Here is a 23123-nt window from a genome sequence, read left to right as displayed (position 1 = left end):
CAAAAGAGCGGGAAGCCCCTCTATACCAATTGTGCTCATCTAAGGACATATCCTCTTCCCCAAAAAAGGAGAGATTTGGAAATAACAAGGAGTCTTTAAAAAAAAGACAACCCTCCCTGCGTTAGAAGAAAGGTAGCAGTGACTTTAATTAACAGAGAGGCAGTTGTGGAACTTTTAGGGTTGGATTTAAAGTACATGCAGAAAGGGGATAAGTATATGCTTCTAGTTGTGTGAGAAAATAAGGATGGGTGAAGGGAAATAGTGAAAGAGAAGTAAATAGGTTTACTTACAGTCCTCGGAGCCGAAGCCAGATTTTCTCAATCTGTTCCGGTTGAAGGTATTTCAGAGAGTTGCTCTCGAATTCTTCAATCTCCTTGGTTGGGGACTCCATAACTGCAGGTTCGGCTGGGGGTGAGGCGGAGAGAGTTCGGGCTGTCCCTTCCTAGTCTCCTTTCTGGCCCGGCCAGCGATCCCCAGCTGGGCGCGGCACGCGTTCGCCTGGCACTTTTTGGGTGCGCTCCCGCGTCTGCGCCCCCCAGACCCCGCTTAGAGCAGGCTCAGATCGCGGGCGATTCTGACCCCAGGTGTGCCCGGGAGGCAGCTGCGGAAACCAGCCATGATCTGGAGCTATTGCCCAGGGATAGACATGGGGATTGTGCTCCTCCTGCTCCAGGAGGAAGCACCTCAGGCTTATTCAGATTCTTTTCCCCGGGCTAAACAAAGCCACAGAAGCGATCACGGTGGCAGCTGAAGGCTTTGGAGGAGAAAGGGAGAATTGGGTGGGGAGGAAGTCGGGGAGCAGAAGAGAGAAAGTGAGCAGGGGAGAGAGGAGTCGGGATGAGCTGAGGGGAGCTGGCGCGGGCGGGTGGTCTGACCCCGGGCCTCGCCCCCGGGCTCCGCCCCGAGCCCCCCCCCCCCAGCCCCTCTCTCCCCCACCTCGCAGTCGTTGCGCCCCCTCTCTGTTTTCTCTCACTTACCAGCAGCTCTGCTGACAAGCGAGAAAACTGACAAGTGAGAAAAGTCGTCTGTCAGCGCGCTGGGGTTGGCGTTGGCGCTGGCACCGCTTGGGCGCGGAGGGAGGGGCGCGCCGCACCGCTGTCTGCAGGCCACAAGCTCTCTGGGCACCAGCCTCCGGCCAGCACACCCGCCCCCGCAGGGCGGCCCAAGGCCACCACCATCCCCAGCCGCGCTGTGTCTATGGCTCTTGGATCCCGCACAACATAAAGGACAGAGTTCCACGCGCGCAAATCTTAGGGAAGAAAAGTCTGTATCCTCCCAGAGGGCTGGGGAAGAGTGCACAGCAGCGGCGAGGTTCCCTGGAGTTTCTGCCTGGAGCTTTCTTCCCTTCACAGGTCCTGTTTTCTAGCTCATGGGAATCTCTCCCACTCCCCCACCCCCGTCCCCACTCTGGAAAATAAAGGATCTATAATCCCAGCTGAGAGAAATTCGGAATATAAATGCCACATGGGGTGGGGGGGTCGCTTTTGGTTGGGCTGCTGTGGACCATTACTTGTTTCCCTAGGTCATTCACAAAGTCAGTAAAACAACTCACTTAAGAATGGGACTATGTGTGGGATTGGGGGCTGCAAACTGAGTGCAGCCCTAACATCACAGAACTGGTCACCAAGCTCCCTTTGTGGGTAAGGCCACTGCCACTTCAAACAAGGAACTTGGGACTCATGGATCCTGAGATTCAGAGTGCAACACTCTGTATACATTCATTTTCTTCACTGTCAGGTAAAATTTCTTTCAGCCACTTTTCCAGCATTCTTTCTCTATTAGATATTTGCTTACTTCTCAAAAGCAAGTTAAAGGTAAAAGTGAGCACTAGGTTTCCATCATTGGGCAAGTCAAGTTCCATTCATTTGACCTTTACAAAGGAATACAATGGTAGTGTCTAAATTCTAAATGGTCACTCATTTCGTAGTTATCACTTACTTCCCAGTCATTGGAGGTGAGAGTAATGAAGTGGCTGGCTCTATATATTCTGGTAGAGAAAGTACCTGATACCTGGATATGAGAACTGCTGGATCAAAAGTGACTTGCCCACTCACCTCCATAGACTTAAGTCACTCCATTAAAGTCAGTCCCTAAAGGTGTTCTGGCTACGTACATCTTCACTGAATGTAGCCAATGAATATATCAATGTGGAGTTCATTTATCTGAATAAAACCAATTACCCAATGTCACCCAGTCTGAGAACAGTGAAATAGAATGTGAAAAGATGAAATTATCATCTTGGGCAGCCTGCTGTCAGAATATGGAAGTGTAGTAATAATAACAATAGCAAATAACAGAAACTTCTAAGCGTTCTTCTAAAGGTTCCACACTCATATAATACAACAATTCTATGAAACAGATATTATTATTATCTCCATTTTGCAATAAGAAAATCAAAGGACCCAGAAGTTCCCTATAGAAAGAGAACTGAACCAGAGACAACCATAGTTTGAGTTCTGGTCCTTATGTCATCCTATACAAATGTGTCCCCACCACACAAGGTGCCAATTTCCACATGTGCAAAGAATCTGGGCAAAAAGGTTTCCTGTGTCCATTACACCTTTCTGATTTTTTTAGTTCTTCTGGAGGTACTTGGGTGCTGAAAAGATAGAGTAGTGCTGAATACACACTTGTATTCTGTCATGGTTTCTCCAAGGACGGGCCTGGGATGACAGGAGAGAAAGGAATGACAAAGAATGGCCTTTGCCTTCCTGTCCTATGCCTATAATTTGTTCCTAATGTTAGTGGGACTTTGATTAAGTCCGAGAAAGGCAAATTTAGAGAGAAAAAGAAATCAAGCAAATAAGAGAGAAAAGATAAACCTTTTTTTATAAAAAGTTCCTAAAATAAGATTTTGTTTCATTTCAGAAAATGTTGTTAAAACTAAGCATGTATTAAAAAGTTGGTAAATAGATAGATAGATATAGATATAGATATAGATATAGATATAGATATAGATCTTGGCTTTATTTTACAGCAACGGCAGTTTTTAGTTTCTAGGTTTTCAAAGTGTTTAAGCAACAGAATATTTTATCTCAAATAACACCTTGTAAGAGATACCAATGCATACTTCAGCTTCAAAACAAAAAGCTAAAGGTATTCTGGTGGAATGAGGAAGAGAAATAGTTATAGGCTTTGCCCACTGTTGTCTTTCCCATCTCTGAGTGCCCAATGCTCCCACTTTATAGATGAGAGAACCAAGGCCAAAGTACCTTAAATTATGTAGGATTATTTGTGTCTAATCCAGGATTCCAAACCACATTTGAAAATGTCTTTCTGATAACTTTATTTTATTCATTATGTTGTGCTGAGAATCAAACCCAGTGCCTTTTGTTTGCAAAATATTAAAGTTTTAGATGCACCATGGTTTTATGTCACTCAAGATTTGTTCTCTCCTTATCCATCACAGAGTAGCTTGATATAGCAATAATCCTGCCACAATTCTACTGGCATTCTACTAGGAGGCAAGCCAAAATCAAATGCAAAAGCACCCAGAATTGAAAAGTCTAAGAAAGCACAAAGCCACCCATGACTTTTCAGTAGGGTTAATTTCCATTGTGACCTTCTAACTCAGCTTTCTTAGGGAAATCTCACACTGTCAAATATCACTAAATATATTCAGATATTGCATACATACACATATGCATACATATATACATACATATAACCAACAACTTAGTCTCCCAAATATTCATATGAAACTTAGCCTAAGTACCAGCAATACCAGTATTAAGTATCATAAAAGATTAAAAAGTGAGCTCCCTGTCCTAAGCAGAGTTCAGGGAGAAGCTGGATGAGTATCTGACAGGGGGAAAGGAATAGGCATGAGAATTATGCTCAGGCCCCTTTCATCTTTTCAAGATTTCATGATTTGATAATAATCACAAAACAACAATTACCACCCCTACCAGTTATCAAGAATCATCACGTGCCATGCACCATGCTACACGTATCCCAGTTTGATTCATTTCATCATCAACGAAAGACTTCAGCAAAGTCTCATTATGCCCACTTACGCAGAAGAAGCCTCAAAGGTCAGATAACTTTTGCAAAGACATACAGCTAATGAATGGCAGAACAGGTTTCAAACCCTGATCAGAAGGCAAAGTTCATGTTCTTTTCCCTTTGCTATGCCTCTGCCCTACAGACATATAAAAAGACTGGGAAAGGCACATACCAGAGAAAGTAGCACTGCTCCAGGAACACAGATAAAGAGGCCACAAATACTGAAGGGACCTTAATGGGCTACATAGTAGGAGTGACATTTGAACTGAAGCTTGAAGGTGAATGAGTAGAAGGTACTTACATGGCAGGTGGGTGGTGCAGATAACTCCATGAAGAGGACATGGTAGGAAAAGGGGAGTGGAAACATGAAAATGGCTGGGATGTCCAGCAATCCATAGCAATCCACTTGCAGATAAACACATGAGTAGGGATAGCAAGAAGAAAATTCTGGAAGGGTCAGCCAGCCCCTTGAAGTCAAGAGGAATCTTGGGTTCTCTCCTACAGATGTTAGAGAGCCAGGGGTGGTTCTAAGTGGGAGGTGACATGGACACATGTGGCATTGAAGCCAGCTCTCCAGGAACCTTCCATAGGGCATGTGACAACCACAGGACAAATGATAACAAGGGCTCCACGAGAGGACTCCAGCTAAAAAGTCAAACAAAGAGCACAGACAAAATCAGAAAAGGCAAAGCACAGTCTCAACATGAACCCGCATCTTCCAGCTACAAGAGTATGACTTCTTGCTTTGACCTCCATGAAGCCAGCCTGTACCCTTGATCCATTTTTCACAACTTGGCAGTGACATCAGCAAGAAAGTCTTTGAGAGGAAAATTCTGAAGACACATTTAGGACATCAAAAGTAGCACCAGGCACAGCAGCCCCTCCTTGCCACCCACACCAGATGTGAGCCAGCCCCATAAGGGACTGACTGTCCATAGAGACTGCTCTTTCCCGCTGACTTCCTTCTACACAAGGGGCCTGTGCAGTAACACGGTCACACAACTTTTCCCTCTGATGTCTTCTCTGTAGCCTGAAGTGCCCCGTATGTTTCCCACTCTGTCTGGATTCTTCAGATGCTCCATAGATTTTCATGTAATCCTTCTGATGAAGTTTCACTAGAAAAACAAAGGACCTGGGGAGGTACTGATGAGCCCTTCACCCAGGATACAATCCTTCTCTTCTCTGGCCATGGTCAGGTTGGGCCCGGTGACTCCTGGATCCACTTCTAGTCCTCATTTTCTCTGATTTGAATGCCACAGTCTGAACTGAGATAACCGGGGTTTTCCTGAGACCAAAAATACTATTGGAAAACCTGGATCTGATCCCACCAGGATAGATATGACAGTCGGAAACAGAACTCAAGTTAGACAATCTGTCGTGTACCTTACACCTCTGAACAGTGACAAGTCAGGACTGGCATATAACTAAAACAGATCCAAGATGGCTGTCTTATGGGGGATTATAATGTGGTCACTTGAAGAAAAGGAGATCCATTCTCTTAATCTTTAGGCTTCAGATTATTGTGGCTCTGGTATCTTTTCCACCATGTGGAGAGAATATACCAGAAAAAAAAAATGACATCAACAGAGAAAAGAACTAGAGGAAACAAAGAAAATAAAATGTGAAAAGATCTTTTGAGCCCCTTGACCCAACCCTGCCTGAAGTCAGAGATACCCATAGTCTTTGAAGTTACATGAATCAAAAACAAATGCTCCCTCCACCATTTTTTTACTTAAACTAATTTGAGTTGGATTTCTGTCATTGATAAAGAATCCTGATTCATATAACTCCTCCCATAAACAATTGTCAAGACTGAAAACAGACCAGTGTCTCATTGGAGGCACTCAGAAAATAGATCCTCCCCAGGCTCATTCTTCCAACAAGATACCAGAGGATTGTACAGGAATCTTGGAGAGAGCAAAGCAAGGAGCTTTTATTATTTTGATGCATAGATTAATGACCTTGTATCTTGATAATGATATATCAAGTCATCACCATAGCATATGCACAAGCCCTTCAAAACTACACTGAAGTAAATGAGACACCAATTATTTTTATTATTCCTAGTTTAGAAATAAAGTGGCCAAGGTCCAAGAGGTCCCCAGCTTCCCTCTCACTGCCCCCTTATCCTCTAGCTAACAGCAAGGCAGCATGACTGTGTGAGATTCCTCCAGCCCCTGTGGCCACTCTGCCTCTCAGAACACACTGCCAACCCAGCAGAATTAACTTGGCTGCACTAATGAAATTGAAATTTTTGAACATGTAAAACTGCTGATGCTATAGTCAGCCAAATTCTGACCCAAATGTACATAAATCAGCGAGTGGTTCCTCCTATCACTGTAAAGCAAATCTGAATAAGGAAACCTCAGAGCTGGAAGGGATCTCAGCCATCCTGTCACCCCAGCTCCTAGTTGTACTGATAAGAAATGGACAGCCCAATCAGGTTAAATAACTGCACAAGTGTGCATCAGAGCCGGACCTGGAAACCATGGTGCCAGATTGCCCTGCCCAGTGTTTATGATTAAGAATGCCTCTATTTCTACCTAAGATTTGGGCTCAGTGGTTTGCTCATAAATAAGAAGAAGGAATGCCCACCCAAAGCATAGGCTGTTGGTAAAGGCTTCCTGGAGGAGGGGGTTCTTCTGGGAATTAGTGAAATATAGAAGAGAGGGGCCAGGAAAGTGGAAAACTGCCTAGTCCCTGGGCAGCAACACAGGTGACAGCAAAGAACATGCTGTGATGGGTGCCAGGGGATCAAGGAAAGAACACAAGGCTGAGACTGGACATGCAGACAGGAGGGTCTAGGTTGCCACATTAAAGCTTAGGGCTTTTCATGCTCTTGTCAATGGGGAAGCATTAGAATCTGTTGGGCAAGCGTATAATGCATGCAAGGGGCCATACAGGGAAAGGCAGTATGAACTTTACAGCATAAAAGTGTCCACTTTCACCAGGATTTTGATTTGCAAAGAAAGGTAGAAAGGGTTTTCAAACATTGCTTTTGCAAGTTCACTAGAGGTGAAGATTTGAAGATCTGTCTCTATATCTGGGGAAGAAAGATGCCATAATGAATTCAATGCTGGAACCTTTTGAAATTCATTCATTTGTCTAACAACCATTTGCTGAGTGCTTGCCATGTGCCGTGCATTCTGTGATACTAGGTATGCAACGGCCAATAGAAATGCTCCAGTCTCTCTACCATAGAGCTTCAACATAACTGGAGAACTAGACAGTAAGCAGATTTTAAAACAACACCTATATCATTGTAAAGTGAAAGGTGCTATTAGGAAAAGAAACAGAGTGCAATACAAAGAATCATGGAGATGGGACCTATTTACAAATAGGGTAATATTTCAACTATTTGTTGCTGTGTAATGTACCATTTCCCAAATTTTGGTGACTTAAAACAACCATTTTTTCTTTCATACTTCTGTACGTTGATCAGGCCTTTCTGCTGTTCTTATTTGGGGATTCTCAAGACATGGCAACTGGAACTAGAATATACCTCATATAATAATATGGTTTCACTCCCATGTCGGGTACCTTGGCAGAGACAGCTGGGATGTTGGGGCTTCCCTCTGCACGTGATTTCTCCATGTGGTCTCACCCTTCATGGGTACTAGATTGCCAGAGCAAATGTTCCAGACAGAGGAGGCAGAAGACACCAGTCCTTAACGGCAGACTCAGAGCTGGCACGCATCCCTTCTGCTGCATTGGGTTGGCTAAAGCAATCACAGGGCTAGTTCTGATTCAATGGAAGGAGACACACACCCCATCTCTCAATGCAGGAATAGGAGGAGAGGAGCGACAGATTTTGCAGCCCTCTCTAATTTACCCAGGTCCAAGGATGGCTTCCATGAGCACGTAATACCTGAACCAGGACTTGGAGGAGTTGATCAGGTAACAAGTAGGAAGAAAATACATCTGACAAGAGAGACCAACACTATGAAGATCCTGAAGCAGGAAGGAGCTTGGGTTCAAGGGAATGCTAGGAGATAAGTTATGGGGGGAGCCATGTGGCAAGGGGAGAGGGGCCAAGGAGGCAGTGGTTGGAGGCCAGAATAGAACCTTGAGAGCAGATTTAAGGTCCCATTCACCTGTCATCTCCTAGAGAACCGAGATCATGAATGCCCTGACCATCACTGTTCTCCCGCCACAACAGAACAACTGATCACCAGCCCATTGGGCCTCTCTGAGAAGGTCTGTGAAGTTTATTTCATTTCAGGTTCAAGGGTCCATACAGGGAAAAGCAGTACACACTTTACAGCATTAAAGGGTCCACTTTCAATTACCTGGCAGAGTACAATGCTTCCCTTCACCCTCCAGAGAAGTGAAATGTTACTCTGTGTGTGAGTCAGCACCCAGGTGAGTGAAGGATATTAACTACTCCTGATAATGTTTTCCAAGTTGTCCTTGGGGACATCTAGATGGTCCTTTCTAGTCCCTGTGATTCTCAGAAATGAAAGGATTTTGAAGACCCAGGAGAATAAAAGAATAATGGTCTCTAAGAACCCCTTCCACCCACATGCTTTTAACAGATCCATGCTAATAAAAAAAAAAAAGACCCCGAAGCCACCTTGAATCAGCCCAAGATCCTTTCCACATACAAGCTGACAGATCTAGCAGAAGTTGATACATGCTGTATTTCTACTTCTGAGATAAAAACGGGCTCCTAGAAGCAGGGAGTGAGACTTGATCTATGGAGGGGAATAAAATTTAAAGAACACAATGCAAAAGTAATTAGCATGCAAAGAAATCTTGGCAAAAGACTCTCAAGCTGCTCACATGCCCTCATACCACCAGGGGATTCAGAGGCTACATGGCTCCCCCACGGCCTTGGCTAGATGTAAGGAAAGAAATGAAAAGTATTCTCAATGAGATTTAGGAAGCACTTGCGAACTTTAACCAAAGCATGGAAGGGCTAGAGTGCTGAGCCCTTGAAAAGAGCTCCCATCAAGTCAATTAAGACCCTGTCAGAAATCACTCTCCTCTCATTATGGGCAAAGCAAACAGAGCCTTTGGAATCAATGAGTCTCTAAATAAGAAAGGTTTCATTTAATACTTCCCCTCCCCTTCCCGGGTACAAAGAGCATTTGGGAGAAGGAGTCCCACCTCACCCCTTCAAATAACAGCCAAAGTTTCCTCTGCATTCCACATAGAAATCAGTCCCATTTGCCATGAGGGCTCCTATGGATACCGAGGTATTTCCTATAGAGTCTTATTCTTCATATGATTCGGCTCTTTGGAAACCAACCACTCTGCCAGGTCAATTCTAGGCAATTCCTAAGACTGTTCTATTCCTGGGGACTTCTGATCAATTTTCCTATTTATTTATTCATTTATTTCAAGATTCATTTGTGTCTCAGTCAACACATGCTGACATCTTCCAACTAGCTGATTAAAGAGGAAATTTTAACACATGACCTTTCCAAACCCTGCACCTTCCACAGCAAAAATCAAACTTCATTGAGGATGTGTTAACAAAGGGCTGTTCATTTACCACTGCTGACCTGGGCAGCCTTGATTCGATAACTATGGCTTTTAGAAACAACATTCTCATCCAACTGAAAATGTGTTTATGTCAGGCTATTGGCAGAGAGATTTACACCGTTCAGTTTGTTTAGAAATGTGATTTAGCATTTCACTATTAGCCTACCTTCCACCATTACTATCTAGCCCTGGAATCCAGTACTAATAAATACATCATAAACCACTTAAAAATAAAGGGGAAAAGGCAGGAAGGAAAACCACTCCTAAGAAAAGCTGTAGCATATTTTAAGGCATAAAGATCTCTGAAAAACAAAGCGAGTGGACTTTGACATTTTCTCTCTCCCCCACCAATTGAGCAGGTGGTTAAACTGAGAGCTTATCAGAGTTTTTTCTTCAAAGTACAGGGACTGCATGATTCTGGGCATCTTGGCAGCCGCCTCCAGCCAAGTCATTTTGTGGGGTCTGAAACACAGATCTACTGGCTGAGCCCCCTCACTTGGCAATTTTTGCAAACATTCCGGGCCAGGCTTTTCTAATCTGCAAGGTCCACCAGAGCCCCACAGCGCTGATGAGGCCCCATTTGTCCCAGCTGCTACTAACCATGGCGCCAAATCAATATCCCGTCAGATGCACTTTCCTGGCAGCGGTCAGGATTGATAGCGTTCCTGAGGCTCTGTGACGTCGCGGGGTGTTTGCACAGCAGAGGAAAATCCCTCTTTGCACCACAGCTCTGACCTCACTCCAGCAGAGCGCGCGCTTGCCTCTCTTTAATCACCCGTGAAATGGTGCAGGGGAAAAGCAGCTAGGTGCAGAGGAGAGGCTGTGCGGAAGTAGCCCAGGGGGGTGACCAGCTGTGACTCATGCTTTTCACCTTTAAAGAGAAGGAACATTTTGGAGCAGGGATCACATGCTGGCTCGCCTCCAAGGGACACTAAAGGGAGAGAATGCCTTTCCTGTTCTCAGCAGTCAGAGACCTTGCAATGCAGCTGAAAGAAACCGCCAATATCAATAATGCATGGGGACCAGGGGCTGACACAGTTTTCAGCTATTTGGGTAACTGAGGAGTTGTCAAATTGGCTCTAAAAGGCCATGTGTGGACAGAGCCACCGTTGTTACTCAAAGGGCAGGTTTAACCATACATGGTATCCAGAGGGCATATCCCAGTCTCTGTCCTGTCCCCTGCTACCAGGGAGTGGCAACAGTCAGAGCAGTAGCACAGTAATAATAGCTACTAATTAGTAAATTATATATGAATGACATTCTATTTATTTTTATGTACATCATACATACTACCCTTTTTGCAGGCATGATATCCCATAGAATCTTCACAATGAAACTTCAAGTAACTTGCTCAAGGCCATACAGTAAATGGCAGAACTGGATTTGAACTGAATCCTGTCATTGACCTAAAGAATAATAATATCTCTCATAAGCAGGTATTTTGGGTGTGAGTCGAGAGGCTAAATCTGTGTGTGCTCTAACAAGCCCTCTGACCAAGGTACTATGATTTTGCAATTACTGACCACTTCAAGCTAATTTGCTTTTGGTTTTGTTTTTTGCAGTTTTACAAACAAGAATGAGGAGAAAAAGTAGAGGAAACCCCTACCCCAAGGCTACAATTGCAGAAGGTGGTAATGCTAAAATAAAAAGGAGCCTGTGGTTCTTATTATGGAAACCATTTCAGTCATTCATTTGAGGGTCTACAAATAAACCATCAACCTCAGAATGCCACAGCTTAAACAGGGTGGTGCTAAAGGCCACAGCTTTCACAGGGAAGTGACAGTCTCTGCCCCCCCCCCCCCCCCCCCGGGTTTCCAATGACAATAAGCTAATACTCAAGAATGCTGAGCAATGCCTGAAACCTTGGAAACAGAGTTAGGAGCCCCAGAGGAAAAACCCTATATACACATACCCAGGAAACTCCTCTTTCACCTCAATCCATTTCCTTACTTTTGCCTCAACAGCATTTTTCTTTCTTTCACTCCAAAGAAGAAAAAGGCCAGCATTAAATTTTTTTCCTTGCTTGCTTCATTAAGGCAGCACAACACAGTTTCTTGATACCATTTCCTTGCCTTTTAAACCCCTTTCCTTCTTTTCATCTAGTTTTCATCTCTTCCATCTTGCAAGAAATCAAAAGAAACCGTTTTCCTGGACTCATACATGGAAATGAGGTTCGAGTGAGGGCAGCTGGAATAACTGCTGCCGAGCTGAAGATAATGCAGGGAGCTAAGGGTGTCCTACTGTTAACTAGGTAAATAATAATGATAGCAAAATCACAGCACTCTGGCATTTATCTCCCCCAGGGATAGCCCCTTTCACAGGCTTCCTGAGTCAGAGCCCAGAGTTATACTGAGCGCTGAGGGGCTCTGTGCTCTGATCTGGGCTCACCCTAGATTAAAGAAGCATCCCAACACCTGTGCTTGCACTTCTCGCCCTGTCACCCCAGCTATCTCAGAGGGGGTTCCATCTGCGTGGGAGAGCAAACCTCTAAATTCCAGGGACTCAGATGGCAATGACCTTGACATGCACAGGCTTCCCTCTCACATTCAGGAAGCTGAAGGGCTCAGCACCATACTAGACAAAAGCCATCTTCCGCCCTGGAATTAATTGTCACTTCAGAGTTTCCATTTCAAATCTTTGTTTTGTTTCGAGAATCCCAGAATAGCAGACCAATCTGCTCGGGGGTTTTAAAGGTTTTTTTTTTTTCCTTGACATGATTTTTTAAATTTTTTTTATTTTTATTATTGGTTATTCAAAACATTACAAAGCTCTTGACATATCATATTTCATACATTTGATTCAAGTGGGTTATGAACTCCCATTTTTATCCTGTATACAGAATGCAGAATCACATCGGTTACACATCCACTGTTTTAAGTGTTTATAAGTCAAGGACACCCTCTGTGAATCTGATAAAAGTTTTAAAATGTATATACTATGATTTGCATATATTTGGGGGAGGCTCCTTGACCCTCCTGGAGTCCATCCAGGTCACTTCCCCCAAACTCCTATTATGACTCAGCATTACATGTGAGTACACACGTGTGCCAGTACACATCGACAGCAAGTTTGATCTTAGCACTAAAAGAAATATTAGGAACTTAAAGAGGAAGATAACTTACAAATAGCATATTCAGTTTCTTCAAATAGGAATCGAATTTAATGAGCGTGTTCTCACCAAGTTCTCTACCAGGCACATTATACACATTTTGTTTTAATCCTTTTTACAATTATATACCAAGGGCTGTGCCTTCCATATTCACCTCCATCACCAGTGCTTTTATAGCCCTGGTGTTTACCAAATATTTGCTGAACAAATTAATTATTACTCTTTTGCAGATGAGGAAACTGAGACAATGGGAAGTTAAATAACTTAGCACAGATTGGACAGAGAAGAAATGGCAGAAGTTGGATTTCAACTCAAGCCTACCTGGTTAACTTTCCCCTGTGCCTTGATTAATAGCTGATCTGATCTTCTCTAAGACTAAAAGCAAAGACAAGAACATAATAAATAACTGAATTACATGCTATGTTGGTGACCAGAGCTCTGGGGAAAAGGCAAAGTAGAGTAGAAGGACTAGGAATATATGGAAGAGAAGGAAAGGCAGTCTGTTATCCACCAGGGTGATCAGAGCTGGCCTCATGGAGAAATTAAAGTGTCAGCAAAGTCTCAAAAGAGGTGAGGGGTGAGCAGAGAGTATGCCACATGTGGAGAGATGTGTCTGCTGGCTCAAAGAACAAGGTGGCTTCTGTGACAGGAGTTGGAAGAGCCCCAGGGGTAAGAACAGGAAATGAGGTTGGGTGGGGAAAGGACTGGGGAAAGATATGTGTCAGTCATTGCAAAGACTGGCTTTTACTCATGGTGAAATACGGATTCACTGAAGATCTGGAGCAGAGCAGGGATGTGACTTGACTTGCATTTGATAAAGACTACTTTGCTGCCACATTGAAAATAGACCAAGGTAAGGGCAAGGGCAAGGGCAAGAGAGAGAGGACCAGGTTGAAGTGTAATCCAGTTATCCAGGTAAAGGTGGTAGTGGCTTGGCAAGGTGCCAGCTTGGGAGATAGAAAGAAGTGTATGTGGGTACCTGAGAGAAGACAGGAGAAAGGACCCCAAGGTTTCTGGCCCAAGGAGCAAAACCAACATCTGTTAGGCTCACCTAAGAAGCTGACCCCTGGAAACCTGCTGTCTGATTCACAGGTCCTCAAAACCAACCAGAGAGAAATAACATGATGTGCTACAGTTTCCAAAGATGCTTCCTTTCTTGCATGAGAAAGATGCTTGGTGCTTACTTCCTGCAGCCCAAGAGAAAAGGAGAAGCAAAGAATTCCTTTAAAAACACATGTTTTTCACTCAGTGTCAGTTTTGTAAGGCAAGTTTTGTAAAGTGTTCCATTTGCACATCTCCTGCCTGATGTCTAAGGCTGAGGGGTCTCCTGCTTTACTTGATGCTAGGTTACCTGGACCCACGTGCCTGGTTGCTAAACACTGGGAATTTCAATCAGCTTTCTAAAGCTGGGAGCTCTGAGCAGATGCTGAATTCCAGGTGATCTGTATCTGACATCATCATGGACAAGCCAGGGCTGTCCCCTCACCTGCCACAAACAACACAGGCCTAGGCTGCCAGGTAAATGTCCAGCCATCAGCTCTGAATACAATCAAGTGTGAATCTGGAGCTTCCTTCCAGATCCTGCTGCTTGGCCTTCCAGGACAACAGTCTGCTGGGGATAAAAGACATTGCTAAAGGTTTTACAGACAGTAACCTCCCACTTACTTGGTTTAAGGTCTTGCTTTTTAAATGCTGAAACAAACAAACAAACAAACAAAAGCCAAGATGATACAAAAACAATATTTTTGTAACAAAAATTGTATTGCACATCTACTATGTACAAGCCACTGTGTTGAGTGTTTTTTAAAAAGTGTCTCTACTTTCTTTCTTTTCTTTTCTTTCTTTTTTTTTTTTTTTTTTTGAGAAGGAACATTTAGAGAGGCTAAGCAATTTGCTTAAAGTGATATACTAGTCAATACAGATGTGTGACTTCAAAGTACAATTGTCTCTAGGATGACCAACTATCCTCTCTGCCCAAATCTGGGAAGTTTTGGGCAAACAAGGACTGGATGGTCATCTGTATTACTGAATCTTTAAACTGAGGTATGCATATAGGAAATGTACTTACTTCAAGCATACATAGGAGATTATGTAGAATAACTACCCAGAGGGCTCATCTTCCAGAAAAGCAAGCTCTTTTCCCACCCAGTAACAGCCATTCTTCTGCAATCGCAAGAGTGCAGTCCTTGACCAATATTTTCTGCATGACATTAATCCTCAACTTCCCACACCAGGATCACTTCTTCCAGCTGATGCTCTGCAGCAAGCTTGCCAGTTGTGAGTGTTCCCAAAATTCAGTTCCCTTTTGCATCTGTTTGCTACAAAATGTTAACAGCATCCCTTGCTCTGGTCATTATAATTTATTCCTCTGTCTGATTTACCCCAGCAGTTTGGCCACATATGTTGCTGAGGGGACGCCAGTGAATTCAGCAGCTTGGGATAGGATCCAGCTGCTTAGAAAGGTAGTGTTACTTGCACCATTTGCTAGGGCTTCCCCGCTCATTCATTCCACAAACATATAAGTCATATAGTCACATGAGCCTGTCAACTGGCTTAGGATTCCCTATCTTTAAGGAGTCTCACTGGTGTTAGTGCCCTGATGGCCAAGGATATGGGAGAAAACATAGATGACGTGCTCCTCCTCTTTATCATCTAGTGACTTGATCAAAGAAAATAGGAGCAGAAAATAAGCAAACAATACTCATGGGTGCCTTGGGGTTTGAACAGCCCACCCAGCTGTGCCAGCGTGAGAGGCCCTTGACTTTAGGTCCTGTGCCCTGGATCACAGCTGGCAGGGTGGTCCCAGGTGCCAGACAAGTCTCTCTGTATATCTCTATTCACAGGCTGTGTGCACAAGAAGGCACAATGTTCTGACTCCCCTCTTGATCCTAGGGACCATGCTCAAATGGAAGGGAGGGTTGGAGATGTCACAGTGACCAGAACATAGATGGAAAGGGCTCCTCCTCCTCTAGCATGAATAACAACCCCTACCTCCCCCCCACACTGTCTCTCTCTTGCTCAGTGAGTGTCCCCACTCAGTGGTGTGCTGGTAAATGTTTAATAACCAGCTCTGGGAGTGAGGATGGGGAGAAGCCTTGATATGCAGCATTTGTTGATTCCCGATGTGTAAAGACCCCTCCACGGTCAATTCCAAGTTTCCCACCTGATGTCACTAAACACAGAGTTGGGAAGAGATACTAAGAATTGCCTCTTGGGAGGCACTCCCAGCATACCACCATTCAAATCCCCACACTCTTGAATTTCTCCCTTATCTGCCTTTAGTCACATTCTCTTGCAATTCTTGAACAAATTCTTGTTGTAAGAACTGGAGGGAAGCATAGGGCATTTTCCTTAACTATAGCAGCAAGTGTGTGAATTTTTATTCCAAAAAGTGAAATAATTTTTTCTTCTATTGTTAAACAAGTTCACATGCAGTATTTCAGAGCAACTTTAAAAAAAAGTGTGAAAGAGAGGAAGCCACTGTTATTAAATAGATAAGGACACAGGCTCAGAGAGGCTCAAGGACCACCAACTGAATAACTAAACCTGAGTCCAAGCCCTATTTACTATTTTTTTTTCATTTGCTTATGTATCCTTGATCCTTCTCCCTATAAAAGAGCCATACGGTTCTGTCCACAAGGACTGACAGTTCTAAATCATTTAGTGGCTTCCTGTCACTCCCAGGGTCAGGTCCCAGAGCACAGCATGGCACAGTTTCCCTAACACCACCTTCTCTCCAGCTAATCTCATTTTCCACCTCTCCTTCCCAGCCCTACAACCTTGTCTAACCTCCAGACACATCACGTGGAGTTTCCTTAAAAATGACACAGCTCTGGACTCAAGAGCTGTCACCACGATTTGGGACACCCCTCCTTTACACCCAGCCCCCATCTCCAGCTAGAATCCACACCTCTTTCTACTAATTGGCCTTATGGTAGTCTTCCTTTATCTTTGGTTTCACTTCCTGCCTGGTTACCTGCAACTAACCGTAGTCTGAAAATACTAAATGGAAAATTCCGGAAATAAAGAATTCATAAGTTTTAAGCTGCATGCTAGTCTTGGTAGTGCAACCAAATCTTCTTCCATCCCACCCTGTCCCACTCCAGATGCGAACCATCCCTCTGTCCAGTACATCTATGCTGTACACACTGCCCAATTGCTGTACGGTGCAAGATGGTTTGAGAGAGACAGCATTTACACAACTTTTATCACAGAAGTTTGTTATCATTGTTCTATTTTATTAGTATCACTACTAAAATATTGTTATTAGTCTCTTACTCTGCCTAATTTCTAAGTTAAACTTTTTTTTATAAACATGTATGAGGAAAACACGGCATACACAGGGTTTGGTGTTATCCAAGGTTTCAGGCAACCGCTGGAGGTCTCGGACTCCCACAGATAAGAAAGAACCACTGCAGGAAGGCCATCTGCCTCTCTAGACTGCCTGTAAACTTCATGAAGGTAGGCATTGGGCAAAATTTGTCCTCTAGAACATACAGGAAATGTATAATAAATGCTTGCTGAATCATCATGTTATGTCATTAAGAAAAACAATCCTGTTGCTCAAAAAGAATTTTTCCATACTCAAATTGCCTAAAGACTGAACACCTTGGAAAAGAACCAGACAGCAGTGGCTTTTCTGATGAGAGGCTGGCCCTTGTCAGAGAGGAAAATAGGGTGAAGGTGGACAACTGTGTCCCCACACAGGCAGTTCTGTTGCTCCTCCATGGGAGCACACAAAGTCCTCCCTCTTGACAAGGAGTCTGAGATGTTCCCTCTGCAAGAACCGCTCTGCCCCTCTGCTGTCATAGTACACAGCTGCAAAGGTTAAGCGGCTTGGCCAGAATCACACAGGCCATCAACTGGGTCAGAGAATGTCAAACGGGACACAGGTGCTTACTATCATAGTTCTACAGCCCACTTTGGGACTTAAACACGTGTGTGGCTTTGCCTTGTCCCTCTTCTATACCCAATATGCTGCTTCCGGCATGGATGCTCTTCACCAACTCAGTCTGCAGAACCAGAAAGCTGCTTCTAGGAAGCTTCTCTGTCTGTTTCCTGAACTTCAGAAACAGAGTTGCTATTGACTGTCCTGATGCAAATGTAGACATGTCCACCAGGCCTTCAACCTATATGAGACCTGAACTCTATAAATAACTGTGGACAGAATAGCCTGATGCAAAGCTCCTGAAGATGGCTCCCCTCCAGCCTCAACATCTATCCCATGTTTAGGCCAGGAGTTCCCATAATGTCATGTTATGTAGAATAATCAACTAAAATCATTTAAACAGCCTTTTTTCGGGTAAGTTATAGAAATTTTGGGTTACAAAATATGTCCTTTACTGGACAACATCCAATAACCTGAAAGGTGTATTATGAACTTCCAAAATGGGGCTCAGGTTGCTGTTTCCCAGACTTCCTGGGCCACAGAAACCTCCACTCACCCTCATGTTTGGTGCGGATCATCTTTAGACCCTGAGGTTCTCCCAACCCAGCTCCACCTAGCTAGGAACTCATTCAGCACTGAGCAGGCAAGACACTTCAACCAAAGCCAGGGAGAGGGAGCATGAGTGATTCTGGAAAATATTTTGGAAAGCCCACATCAGGGAAGGCTACAAGGTAAAGACTGACAATATAATGTTAAACAGAAAATGTTGAAACACATCCAAAACCACTTTTTAATCCTTAGTTGTAGAACCATAGAGAATGCTGCCAGAACAAACTGTCCATTCACCCTGAAATCAATTTTCACCATGGTGGAATGAGCACAGGCTTGGGAATTAGACACACGTGGGTTCAAATCTCAGCTCTCTCCTTTCACTGGCTCTAAAATGGCCTCAGTGGACTGTGGTGGAAATTAAATAAGACAATGAGCACAATTCCATAATAATAAACCATTAACATATGCCTTAAAATATTATTTTTCTATGGAATGGAAAACAGCTCACTGTGTCTTGTGCAATTAACCTCTGCTGAATCTATATAGAAGTCATGATTCTAATCCAAGGTCTATGTAACCTGGTCCAAGACAAACCTGTATTAGGAGAACTCATAAGAAATAAAGACACATGTATGTGGGAGGAATTATATCAGGAATTGGTTTTTCTGTTATGGAGGATGAGAGGTCCCCAGATCAGCTGGTGACACTGGAGAACCAATGACATGGTTCCAGTCTGAATGCTGGCAGGCTCAAGATCCTGGAAGAACTGATGCTTCAGTCCTAGTTGAAGACCAGAAGAGACCCATGTCCCTGCTCAAGCAGTCAAGCAAGAGAAGATGTCTGCCTTATGTCTGTCTTCGTCAGCCTTTTTTTATTTAGATTTTCAATTTATCAGATGAAGGCCACCTTGGGAAAGGCAATCTGCTCTCCTCAGATCCTGATTCAATTATTAATCTCATCCAGGAAGTCCTTCACAGACACAATCAGAATATTTCGCTGAAAGTCTGGGCACCCCATGGTCCAGTCAAAATTTACCATCACGATATCTATATATAGCTACTGAATTAACTAGCTGGAGTAAATCAGAAGACTAAAGTACCAAGCAACAAGTCGGAATGCCAAATGACCACCCAGTTCCAGTGTGAGATTCCTAAAGAACTGGAGGAATAATTAACCACCTCGCTGAAATGAACTACTCAGCAATCTTGTCTGCTGCCAACGACCCCCAAAGATCAGCAGGTCATGGCGCCAGCTTCACTGCCAGCATCTGAAGAACTATAAAGGAGAGGGGAAAGCTCTAGGTCACCCGACGAAGCCTCCCATGTTGACAGAAATGCTGTGTTTTTAATCATGTCACCCTATTCAGTAGGTTCTTTTTAAAAGAAAAAAACACTGACGTACCCCCAACAAACCTCTGCCAGCACTGATAAAAATGAGCCAAGAAAACACTGAGACTCCTGTTTGGCAAAAGCTGAATAATCAGGAAGCACAGCTGCCACCAGCACTAAAATATCAGGTGATGAGACTTTAACTCACTAAACCCTTCATTCTACCGCCCTCCATACACTCCTCCACCTTTAGCAGAAACCTGTGTCACAAGGTAATGTAGTATTAAAGAGAAAGGAACTAACAATTGCCGCATGCTCACACCAATCAACATGCCAAGCCCCTCACAGACCAGAACCCTCCTGCCTCTGACCACAACCCTGGAGAGGATAAGCATTTATTTTCTGTATTTTACAGATAAGAGAATTGAAGTTCACAGAAGTGATTTATCCAGATTTACATGACCTTGATGAGCCTTTCTCCTTATAGACAGAGAATCAGGTACATTATTTATTTGCCCCTTTTTTAAAGATTCCAGAAAACTCAAATTCAAATGATCTGAACACAATCCCTGCTCAGGGATTTTACTTAATTTTTTTCTTGTATTCTTATAAGCCACATCAAATACCCTATAATCAAAGTAAAAGAAGGATAGATAGATAGATGCATAGGACAGCTGGAGTGATAATCCAGATTTATCTGATTCCAAAGCTCTTTTTCTTTTTATTTTATTAAATTGGAGAGATTTAGTTGAACTAGGCTTTTGTTTTGTTAGGGTTTTCTGTTGTTAGTCATGGATCCTTGAATATTTTCTAGGTGAGTCTAGATCAAGGTATCTCAGGCTTGCAAAAGACATTTGAATAATTTCCCCCAGGATCAACACTCCTTAACCCCCTACTCCTACCCCCATCTTCTCTCTCCTATTGAATGGGACCAGAGTTCTTTTCTTAGCACTAAACTCTCTGATCAAGTCAGCCCTCTGTTGTGTAAATTAAAAACATCTAGTTATGGCCATAAACAGATGTTAAATTCTGGATAAGATATGCACTCTGAAGCATTTAGGGGGAAAGATCCTGAGTCTGCAACTCACTTCAAAAGGCATCAGAAAATAATATGAGGGAAATATGGATTGATGGATAACAGGAATAGATAAATGGATAAATTTGTGGAAAAGCCAATAAAGCAAACTATAGAATTGAGTTAGTGGTATATAATGCTCTCTGAATAATTGTATCATCTTAACTACATATTTGAAATTTTTCATTTAAATGTTGGGTGTTCAAAATAAATATACAGTGTTAAATTTAAAAAAAAAAAAAAGTGGGTGTTCATAGAGGAAAGCAAGTGGCGTGGTTGTCAGAGACCAGGGAGAAGGGAAGGTTTGGGATGATACCGAAGTTCCAAAGATGGACACTTGAGCACTTGAATGCACTTGAGGCCACTGAACTGTACAATCAACAAGGGTCAAAATGGTAAACTGCATGTCATATCTATTTTTCCACAATAAAAATAAATGAATAAAATAATTTTAAAATGTTAGGGCAAGAAAATTAGTCAATTATTCTGAAATTTTCCAAGAGCCACAATGGTTATTCTAAATACACAGATAAGACAGAATAAGAAAGATTTACAAATATTGTTACAGAGATATGAAAAACAAGAAGTAAAATATACTAAATTAACCACACCTCATCCAAAAAAGTTCATGTTTCTAAAAAAAAAAAAAAATCTTGTACAGATCATTCGGTTTCAAAAGAAGAAAGTACCTGAGGGAAGAAATATTATTTTTGGCATTAAAAAGAACCCTGAACTGAATCAGGAAATCTGATGTTGATTCTAAAAATGTCCTCTATATAACTGTGTTCTGCAGCACAGTGCATCTGTGTGTTTGATTCCATTGTGCAAATGTCAGCTGGGAAAAAAACACTGGATTAAGTGATACTTCAAGTCCTTTTCAACTCTCACATTTTCTACTTTTTGGGGGAATCTTTTGTGTATTTCATACAAGCCCTTGGACATTATGGCTAAATCAAAACTAAACTAATTGATTAAAAAAAAAAAAAAAAACCTCTGTGGAGCCCCCTTATCTCCTCCCACCCCCTGGGCATGGCACAGAAGACCCTACAAGCCCCCTACTCCAGCCTCTTCATCTCCTATTATTCCACTTTCCTCAACTGCACCAACCACCGTGCCTTTGCATATGCTTGTTTCACGGGCCAGGGGTCCCTGGCCGCTTCCCCTCCCCACCCACCCTTCCTGACAGGTGAAGCACATTCCCTTGCTTCGCTCTGATTCTGCTGTAAGCCATCTCAACTATCTCCTCAGTGAGGACTCTCTGGCCTTTACCTTCCTTTTCCCTTCATCACCATTACTATGAACATAGTTTTTCTACCTTCTATCGTCCTTATTTTTTATAGCTCATTATCAATCCTATTCACACAGCATATTGTTTGTAATATGCTATCCCCCCAGCAAGTGAATGTGTGGCAGGGAACCGTCCCTTAAACCCCGTTCTATTCCCAGGTGCTCAGCATAGCAGGTGGTGCACCTTCATCTCTCAGGTTGTACAGGAAAGAAGGAAGGAAAGTGGGGAGGAAGGAAGGAGCAAAGTGCTCGTTTCCTTTTGTCCCATTGAACCTCAGGCTGTTTCGGTATGCCATTCCTAAAGAAGAATTTCTCATTCGAAGAAATAAGTGGTATAAATTCTGCTATGTTTGATAGGAAAATAAATCCACAGTTCTGGCTGCTCCCATTCGTCATCCAGTGCCATAAATTAAACTGCTGCCTGGTGGCATATCAATCTACTTTTGCTTAAATTACATACTCATGCCATAGGCTTTGAGCTGTCAATCTCTACTAAATAAAGGAAAAAGTGAAAATGATTTTTTACTTAAAATTTTCAGAAAGCCATGTAAACAATCCAGTCTTGGGTAAGGCGGTACATAATACCTTGCAGAGTCAGACAGGAACCCTATCCCCCTTTAATCTGCACTGACCCATTTATAACCTACCTACTTACCATAAATAAGAGAGGTGAGCCTAAAGCACCAAACAGTATCTGAGCCAATGTGTGAGATGACCACATGTACGTGTACACACACACACACACACACACACACACACACCACACTGGTTTTCCTGCACTTGATTTTCTCTGTGTGGTTCCAACCTCCCAAACTCCATTCCCACCTAGGGCCATACTTGGTGTCCCCATGTTCTCCCCAGTACTTGAGCAAATGTGCTAGAGGAAAAGAAAGAACTGGACCAACATGCCCTTTTAAGAAATGACTGACCTGATTCACCACCTTGTTCTAACTAATGAAGTTCCTATATGGCACCATACATTGGACCAATTGAATGTTTTAGTCACATGTGATGTCACATCTCATTCTGAGACTCCCATCTAAGCATAAGACCCTAGTGACAGAAATAAGAAACAAGACCCAATTCCAAATGATCTTGTCCTCTAAATATATGTTTTTATTTCTCTATTTCTTTTTAAAACATTCTTTTGAAAAATGTTACAAAAGGAGGTCAACTTGCTTCTCAAACAATGATGTGATATCAACCAGCAATCCTGTTCTCCAGGTGGACTCTCCACACATGGCCTTGAAAGTAGTGACAAGAATTTGATTTCAATAAAATTAGATACTCGACATCTTTTTTAGTCAAGAACAATTGAACATTGATTGGTTAGATACTTAGATTACTGGGTTATTCTAATCAATGATCTATAATCCAAGGTATTATTAAAGA

The 23123-nt window shown here is 42.9% G+C and overlaps 1 protein-coding gene across 6 annotated transcripts in view; it reads right to left on the bottom strand.

The window, feature by feature from the left end:
- Window positions 1-23123, bottom strand: part of PDE1C (phosphodiesterase 1C) — a 528215-nt gene that overhangs the window by 321421 nt on the left and 183671 nt on the right. Inside the window, exons 1-2 of one of the 6 annotated variants that reach the window (XM_081287903.1) lie at window positions 978-1226; window positions 291-405 (exon numbers count right to left, since the gene is read on the bottom strand). The exons of 4 other annotated variants lie outside the window; for them this stretch is intronic. In XM_081287903.1, the coding sequence (XP_081144029.1) occupies window positions 291-391 (101 nt within the window). In that variant the 5' untranslated portion in view covers window positions 392-405; window positions 978-1226. Of the gene's footprint in view, window positions 1-290; window positions 957-977; window positions 1227-23123 lie in introns of those variants that run through there. One more of the 6 variants, XM_081287902.1, reaches the window with a different exon arrangement.

The sequence above is a fragment of the Spermophilus citellus genome (assembly GCF_964194105.1).
Source record: "Spermophilus citellus genome assembly, chromosome: 3".
Taxonomy (NCBI): domain Eukaryota; kingdom Metazoa; phylum Chordata; class Mammalia; order Rodentia; family Sciuridae; genus Spermophilus; species Spermophilus citellus.
The sequence above is the reverse complement of the archived record's forward strand: the minus strand, read 5'-3'. Positions and strand labels throughout refer to the sequence as shown.